The sequence below is a fragment of the Procambarus clarkii genome, chromosome 22 (assembly GCF_040958095.1).
Source record: "Procambarus clarkii isolate CNS0578487 chromosome 22, FALCON_Pclarkii_2.0, whole genome shotgun sequence".
Lineage (NCBI taxonomy): Eukaryota > Metazoa > Arthropoda > Malacostraca > Decapoda > Cambaridae > Procambarus > Procambarus clarkii.
Window position 1 is genome coordinate 31,048,889 of NC_091171.1, and position 9,591 is coordinate 31,058,479.

Below are 9,591 nucleotides of genomic sequence, written 5' to 3' on the forward strand. Positions count from 1 at the left end.
TACATACCAGTTGTGGGAGTATGGGTTCGAGTCACTTCTGGGGTGTGAGTTTTCAGTTGTATATAGTCCTGGGGACCATTCAGGCTTGTTTGCATTTGTGTTCCTCACGTGTGCCCCAAAGAATGAGGTGATTTGATAAAATGCTATGCCCAAGATTACCATCCGAGTGCCGGCGGGGAAGTGGTTCATATAGCCTCGGCTATCACTTCCTTATGTCCGGTCGTGATGGTCAAGCGGATTAAGGCGTCCCTGTACATACCAGTTGTGGGAGTATGGGTTCGAGTCACTTCTGGGGTGTGAGTTTTCAGTTGTATATAGTCCTGGGGACCATTCAGGCTTGTTTGCATTTGTGTTCCTCACGTGTGCCCCAAAGAATGAGGTGATTTGATAAAATGCTATGCCCAAGATTACCATCCGAGTGCCGGCGGGGAAGTGGTTCATATAGCCTCGGCTATCACTTCCTTATGTCCGGTCGTGATGGTCAAGCGGATTAAGGCGTCCCTGTACATACCAGTTGTGGGAGTATGGGTTCGAGTCACTTCTGGGGTGTGAGTTTTCAGTTGTATATAGTCCTGGGGACCATTCAGGCTTGTTTGCATTTGTGTTCCTCACGTGTGCCCCAAAGAATGAGGTGATTTGATAAAATGCTATGCCCAAGATTACCATCCGAGTGCCGGCGGGGAAGTGGTTCATATAGCCTCGGCTATCACTTCCTTATGTCCGGTCGTGATGGTCAAGCGGATTAAGGCGTCCCTGTACATACCAGTTGTGGGAGTATGGGTTCGAGTCACTTCTGGGGTGTGAGTTTTCAGTTGTATATAGTCCTGGGGACCATTCAGGCTTGTTTGCATATTATATATATATATATATATATATATATATATATATATATATATATATATATATATATATATATATATATATATATATATATATATATCATATATATATATATATATAATATATAATATATATAATATATAATATATAATATATTCAAGGATGTAACAAAGAATATCCATGTATTCAAGAAATATTTAATTTTAGCATGACAAGTAGGCCTTCTATAAACAAATGGTTGTCATGGAGATTTCAGTTTCATGATACATTTATACACTAGAAAAAAAGATATGAATTTTAGGTTAATACTGAATCATTAAGTTGAGCAGACATAATTAACATAAATATTACATGTGATTCTGACGGGCATTGTTTAAGAACCTCAACAAATTAATATGTGGCACATAAGGACCAAGTATCACATGCATATTTTTCTTGGTGTTTCGAGTTCAGTTAGTAGTGTGTGTGCCTGGGAGGTCCAGGGACGCGGGTTCGATCCTACCATACAGCCTGAATATTTTCTCATAAATACATTAGGTTGAGAGTTCACTGTGCACCTAAGCACTGTGCACTGTTCTCCTAAGTATTGTTTGTTTAACTTAAACGATGATTGGTTACCTTTAACCCTTACACTGCTCCAGTCGAAATATACAATTTGTTTCTATTTGATTTCACTATTTTTAGTCATGCACACCTAGCTGAACTTTCACATTATTTTTAACAGCATCGTAATATATAATTTTCACAGTTCCCAGCTAGGTTTGCATAAGGAATTTCAAATTCTGTAGCACAGTACTAATAGTGTATCCTCTACGTTCGAATGCTACTCAATGATAATTGATGGCAAAAACACCTGTTAACTCTTTTAAGGTGGTCTCTTGAGATCCTACGTACGACTCACCCATGAGTCGTGGATCCTACCTACGACTCACCCATTAGTCGTGGATCCTACCTACGACTCACCCATGAGTCGTGGATCCTACCTACGACTCACCCATGAGTCGTGGATCCTACATACCTCGAAGCCTATCCTCAAACCATTAACCAAATAATCATTAATCCAGCTGTCAATTCCATGTTAATGAATGAAAGATTCTTTACCATACAACGGCTGCCTGTCCTCAGGCTAGGTTCACCCAGGCGGCGTCCTAGTACAAAGCCTCATTCACCAACTTGTTTTATCTCAAATAAAAGGTAATATTATAATACTAGAATGTACTGAATAGTTAGGCCTAACTTAGGTTAGTTGGTTAGGTTTTGTTGACAATTTGTATTATTTCAACCTGTCCTCTAGCCATGCTCATTAAAAAAGGACTGCCGTTGCCCCCATCTAAAGGGGGGGGGGGGGACAACGGCAGCCCTCAACTTTAAAATATTGTGTATTAAAATAGGTGTGTTCTCATATATAAATTAATATTAGTATTAATTAAAGATTAATATATAGTTAGGCGTAGGTAAGGTGTTTAGGTTCACTTGTCGGTTATTTGTATTTGAAATAAGTGGGTGAAGCATTTATAGGGTTGTGGTCAACGAGGCACTGTTTGAGAAATGTTCGAACATCATCACTTGTGAGTTGTGTGTAAACTGTCTTTCAATCATAAATAGGGGGTTTGGGAACTGGATTAACGACCATTCGGCCTTTGTTGATGAGAACGGGCTGCAAATGCAACTGATTACCTTCGAACTTTTCTCGAACACTGCTTTACTCACTTGCCATATTCGAATTGCACCCACGTACTGCAAATATAAGAACATAAGAACAAAGGCAACTGCAGAAGGCCTATTGGCCCATACGAGGCAGCTCCTATTTATAACCACCCAATCCCACTCATATACATGTCCAACCCATGCTTGAAACAATCGAGGGACCCCACCTCCACAATGTTACGCGGCAATTGGTTCCACAAATCAACAACCCTGTTACTGAACCAGTATTTACCCAAGTCTTTCCTAAATCTAAACTTATCCAATTTATACCCATTGTTTCGTGTTCTGTCTTGTGTTGATACTTTTAATACCCTATTAATATCCCCTTTGTTATGTCCATTCACCCACTTGTAAACCTCTATCATGTCACCCCTAACTCTTCGCCTTCCAGTGAATGCAACTTAAGCTTTGTTAATCTTTCTTCATATGAAAGATTTCTAATTTGGGGAATTAACTTAGTCATCCTACGCTGGACACGTTCAAGTGAATTTATATCCATTCTATAATATGGCGACCAAAACTGAACTGCAAAATCTAAATGGGGCCTAACTAGAGCAAGATATAGCTTGAGAACCACACCAGGTGTCTTGTTACTAACGCTGCGATTAATAAATCCAAGTGTCCGATTTGCCTTATTACGAACATTTATGCATTGATCCTTTTGTTTTAAATTCTTACTAATCATAACTCCCAGATCCCTTTCGCAATCCGACTTCGCAATCTCAACACCATCTAGCTCGTATCTTGTAACTCTATCATCATTACCTAACCTCAGAACTTTACATTTATCAGCATTAAACTGCATCTGCCAATCCTTTGACCATTTCAAAACCCTATCTAGATCAACTTGAAGTGATAGTAAGTCCTCCTCCAAATTAATTTCCCTACCGATTTTCGTATCATCGGCAAATTTGCAAATGTTGCTACTCAAACCTGAATCTAAATCATTTATATATATTATAAACAACAGAGGTCCCAGGACAGAGCCTTGAGGCACTCCACTTACAACATTTTCCCACTCTGACTTGACTCCATTTATACTAACTCTGTTTCCTTTGGTATAGCCATGCCCTAATCCAGTTTAATATAGCACCCCCAATACCATGAGCCTCTATCTTTTTAATCAGTCTTTCATGTGGCACTGTATCAAAAGCTTTGCTAAAGTCAAGGTACACAACATCACAATCCTTACCACTATCAACTGCCTCAACTATGCTGGAATAAAAAGATAACAAATTTGTTAAACATGAACGGCCATTTATAAAACCATGTTGCGACTCAATTATTAATTTATGTTTTTCAAGATGAAGACGAATTTTATTTGCTATTATAGATTCGAGTAACTTTCCCACAATAGACGTTAGGCTAATTGGTCGATAGTTAGACGCAAGTGATCTATCTCCTTTCTTAAAAACTGGTATCACATTAGCAACTTTCCAAAACTCTGGCACTCTGCCTGACTCTATTGATTTATTAAATATGGTTGACAGTGGGTCACAAAGCTCCTCTTTGCATTCTTTAAGCACCCTGGCAAACACTTCATCCGGCCCTGGGGATTTGTTTGGTTTGAGTTTTACTATTTGTTTAAGAACATCCTCCCTGGTAACTGCTAAACTCGTCAACCTGTCCTCGTCCCCACCCACATAGACTTGTTCGGCTGAAGGCATATTGTTAAGTTCCTCTTAACAATATGCCTTTGTATCTGTATCTATGTAAATATGTATCTGTATTTACTAAAGTTCCTCTTTAGTAAATACAGATACAAAATATTTATTAAAAATACTACTCATCTCTTCATCACTATCTGTTATTTGACCTGTCTCAGTTCTCAATATAAATTAATTGCAGCCTGCCCTCCAAACAAAGATCCAAAAATGATTCCATCCACCCGCCTAAACCCCCTGTTTAGGAATGAAAAACGGTTTACACACGACTCACAACTGATTTCGTTCGAAGACATCCGGTACAAGTGCTTCACTGACGAGTTTTGTTCGAACCACATCGCTATAAATGCTTCACCCACGTACTACAAATGCAAATAATCGCCAACCGAACCTAACCTATATATGCACAATATGCTAATATACTATAATATTAATTTATATTTGAGAAAATTCTTGTTTTGAATGAACAGCAAGTTAAAATTTATGAATGCGTCTGTGGGGGCGACCGCTGGATGTAATAGACTTGAGTCGAGGACGGGTTGATTAATTGATAACAGATTCAAAATACCTAACCTATCCCAAAAATATAATAAATAATAACATTTATTAATATTTGATAAAAGTCTATTTTTATTGCACAGAAAAAAATACAAATGGATCAGAGTTCAGTCAAATTTTGGACGATCACACACTGAGCAATTTCAAACTTTTCTGACCAGTGTTTCGTTCTCTCCCTGGGGTCGAATGCCACCTCTAAAAGCTTTAACATCGGGATACAAATACAAATAATTGGCAGCAGAACCAAAACACCTAACATAACCACTTCTAAGTCTTATTATACACACAGTTGTAATACGCTTAAATGTTAATTTATATTTGAGAACAAATTGTTTTTGGTTACACAGTATGTTAAAACTGACGAATGCTTCTTTGTGATCGGTCGCAGATGGGACGAGCCTAGCATGTGGATGGGTTGTTGAATCTCAGCCAGCCATTATCGGCGCAGGGCGGCACAGCAATTCAACTTTTGTTTCGTGAAAAGCAAAGCTAAACTGAGTGTAGTGAGGTCCCAGGTCACCAGCGGTATGCACCTAACAGAGGTGCAGCTTGTGAGCGTGGGCCGCTGTGCCCCACACCGGCACCGTAGAGGTACGTACTGTTCCTTTATCATACTGCGACATCATTGACTCGTGGTGGTATTTCACAGCGGCTTGTGTTGGTCCACACTGGAACAGGAAGTGTGTTGGTGGCTCCCGAAGGTTACCGTTTGTTAGCCATAGTGAATGGTAGAATGTTCGGGTTCTCTATTGGTTTGCTCTGATCCAGTCGGTATACTTGCTGACTCTGGTGTAAACTCCGGGGCTGGCAGCCTCAGCACAGCGTATACCCCAGGACACTACACCCACCACGGCCCACCTGTCGGCACCTCCCTGCTGCAACATGAGCGGCCCACCACTGTCTCCCTGCAACAATACAGTGCAAGAAATTGTTATACCAGACAAGGGATCAACAGGTATAGCATTTCATACCACTTTCAGGTGTTACTGAACACACACAACTACCACACCTCAATAATCAAATAAGGAACTGGCCTATAGAAATCGGTGTAACAATGTGGCGTATGACCTTTATGACACTACTTTAGACGGTCATTATAACCCTTGTGGATTCTTTAATACTACTGTCCACCTTCCATGTAAGCCAGGTGACTGTATTATGAGCGCAGGTCTCCGTACCCCAGTGTACAGTAGCGCCTGACCTGACCCTCACTACACACGTTACCTGCTCTCCAGGGAGAGACCCGCTCCTCTCCTCTAGCCCCCGGGAACTCCTGCACATGTTGACCACCTCAACATTGATCACGTAGTTATATAACTCGCGGAGGATGATTTGACATTATTAAACCAGGGAAGGGAAACAAGGGGAATGTTATTTGGACTAACTAGCCAGTATACTATTAAAAAAAATAAAAAACTAGTAGAAAGAGTATACAGTATATACTTTACATGAATTTATCATTAAAGAAAATGTGACATCGTACTCAAAGTACTACTAAGATAAAGATTATATTCGTTAAAGAATCTGAACGGTGAATAGGTTACTTTCAAACGTACTGACGTTATTATCCAAGACCAGCCAAGAGGTACTGTACCTTCTCTGCCTACGACCCACACACTCCATTCCGTCCCTCTCCCCCCCCCCCCTTCCATTGTATCCAAACGCACTCTGTCTTCAAACTCCCCCTCTCCTGCTTCCACAACAATCTAGGTATACAATGCTAGTGAAACAGGTCATTGCCTATAACGTTGCTTTGAAAACTAGGTGGTGTCTGACTCCATGTTCTGGCATGAGTCAAAGACATGAAGGGCGCCCAAAACCACATTCACCACCACACAACCACACTACCACAACACAACCACACTACCACAACACGCCACACAGTCACCACCACACAACCGCACTACCACAACACGCCACACAGTCACCACCACACAACCACACTACCACAACATACCATACAGTCACCACCACACAACCGCACTACCACAACATACCACACAGTCACCACCACACAACCGCACTACCACAACATACTACACAGTCACCACCACACAACCGCACTACCACAACATACCACACAGTCACCACCACACAACCACAACATACCTGACAGGAATCCTTGCCCCCAGCCTTGTCCCCGGCACAGAGCTGCTTGTCAATAATGTCCTGCTCGTAGGCGTTATCACAGTCACTGTTGGTCCAGATGGGAATAGACACCTCCATCAGCACGCTGGACACCGGACCCCCGTAGTAGATGGTCCCCCAGCCTGTAGGGGAACATGAGGGGTCATGGTGAGGGAACACCTGGTACATGAGTGGTCATGGTGAGGAGACAGCTGGGACATGGTGAGGAGACAGCTGCGGCATGGTGAGGGAACCGCTGTGTCATAATAAGTCACGGTGAAGGATATTATGACAGGTTGGGTCTTGATAGTGAAATATGATAATGTTGCAAATAGATAAAGTGAATACATTGAGTATGGAAGCAGTTAAACCTGCATTGCTGCCAGACGTATAAGTGATTATTGCTGTGGGAAATTTTTACCCACCATATCTAATAATCATCTAAGAAATGTATAATTTCTATATCATATCTAAATCATATCAAAATCATATCTAAAATGTATCAAAATCATATAATGAATCTTTAAAGATTCATTATAGCTTGATCCTGGATGACAATGGCACCATGAACACGTACGCAACAGGGGCCCTTTTGATGCCTACGTGACTTTGTACATGATTTCTCAAGGATCCAGAAGCTTCTAGAAGGACTTCTTAATTAAAAAACTATTGGAACATTGATTCAACATCCGGTAGGATTAAAAATCGAATCCTTAATAAGAATCAGTGGTACTTTCAAATACTACTTATAATCTTTAAATCTTATATCTAATTATATTATAATCACATCTTATCTTAATCATAAGTCTAGACTGTAAAAATAATCAATCAATATTCATTGAAGGCTACCGTGCTCAGAGAGCATGGCAGGGCGATGGGGGGAGTGAAGCGCCCACCAACAAGCCCAGCGGCACTCCGCGTTTGTTTACAAATGAGTGAACATGTGACTGATCCTTAGCGAACATTACCAGCTCAAGGACACCTTATCTAACATTTTTATCGCCAGTGAATACTCTCTAGAACTGGGGGAGTACCTGGACAATATCTACAAGGAAAATCCGTGAACATTCACATAAAATAGAGTGTATAGTGGAGATCAGTGACACGGTTTCCTCCACCTTCATTCATAAACTTTTATCTCGAATCATTCTTCTGCAACTGCAGGATAATCACGTAGCAACGCTACCAGATCATCATACAGCAACGCTGTAGCAAAATATCGTGCCTAAACTCAACAAGAGAGTTAATCAGTCTGGCAAACTTGTCAGACAGGCACCCCGACTGGCAGAGAAGTATATTGAAGGTTATTTGGTATATGATTGGCCAATTGTATGCTTGTGTAGCTTTAATATCCTATAAATCTGTCTGTTGGTTAAAAAGCGAGGCTAAGCCTCACATTTCAGTAAGTTTATTAAAATTGTAGTGTAGCTGTGAATCTTATCCAAGCACTGAACCTCATGGGTGTCCATTGTGTCAGAAAATAATTCAGCCTCAATAAGTAAAAACCTCACAAGTGTCCACAGTCTTGGAAGAGATTCAGTCGAGCTAACTGTATAAAGTGAATATGTCTGCATATATATTTGAATATATAAATTAAGTTATCAATTGCTTGCTTAGTTATTTATAAGTTATCATATAAGTTCATTTAATTGAATATAATTTCTAGTACTAAGTTAACAGTATTAAGACTACATTTAAGGTCATTTATTATACTTTTACAATTTAATTTGTTGTTTATAGTATAAGAATCTATTGGCTGTTAAGTTATGGTACTAGGTTAGACTATGTATGTTTAAATCTCTGATTTAAACAGAGCCAGTGTTCAGTCAGATAACTGAATTTATTAAATCTTATCCTTGTATAAAATACAAGCTGATGTGAGATCCCTGTCTACAGGTGGATTGGAACTTCTATCAACTAAGTCATTCACCCCACCTGTCCCTTACAGCCCACAATCTGTCATTAGGAAAAGAGGATCTAGGATTTACAACCCTAGCTAGAGATTTTAATTGAATTAATTTGCAGACAGTAATTTTTTAATTTAGTTCAGTACAAGTCCCTGGTAGTCTCCTCTTGTATCAATCCCAGCAGGTTTTTCCCACATTAATGGTCCTTCGAACCTAGATAATAATGGTCTTTTGTACCTAGATATTTATGATCATTCGTTTACCGAATATTTCAATGCCAAATACATAAGAAACTTCTTGATTTTGCATTGGAATAATTCTTACATATTCTAGCCTAACCTAGCTATCAGCCAATATTTATCATAGCTATATATCTAAGTAAACAAATAGTTTGCAGTGGCTTAAGCCACCATATCCATTAACCATTAACTAGTAAGCATTCATAACAAACTGATACTGTTTTGTGTTAAGAAACCACAGTAATTAAGTATATCAGTGTCAAAGACACAACTGCATCTTAATCATAAATATCAATTATCTACCTCATTGTGGTAACATTACATATATATTTAAGTGTATTATCTTGCATTATCTCTAATCTACTGATTTTCAGAGCTGCTCATTACATAATATTCTTTAAAAAAGTGTTATCATCACTGTAAGAGCATTCATTACAATCTAACTATAATCAACTATATCATACCCTATAACAGGTAAAACCAGTAGACATTCTACTGTATTTTATCTAACAATTATTATGGTAACAGATTTTGTAATAACTTTGCAAA

At 39.4% G+C, this 9,591-nt stretch overlaps 1 protein-coding gene across 7 annotated transcripts in view; it reads right to left on the reverse strand.

Moving 5' to 3' along the window:
* Window positions 1-1,023: 1,023 nt before the first annotated feature.
* LOC123758570 (trypsin-1) overlaps window positions 1,024-9,591 on the reverse strand; it is a 55,017-nt gene continuing 46,449 nt past the window's right edge. For 6 of the 7 annotated variants that reach the window (XM_069328792.1, XM_069328791.1, XM_069328790.1 and 3 more), the window contains 2 exons: window positions 6,879-7,039; window positions 1,024-5,674 (listed from right to left, as the gene is read on the reverse strand). In XM_069328792.1, the coding sequence (XP_069184893.1) occupies window positions 5,516-5,674; window positions 6,879-7,039 (320 nt within the window). In that variant the 3' untranslated portion in view covers window positions 1,024-5,515. The remainder of the gene's footprint in view (window positions 5,675-6,878; window positions 7,040-9,591) is intronic. The other variant, XR_011229321.1, reaches the window with a different exon arrangement.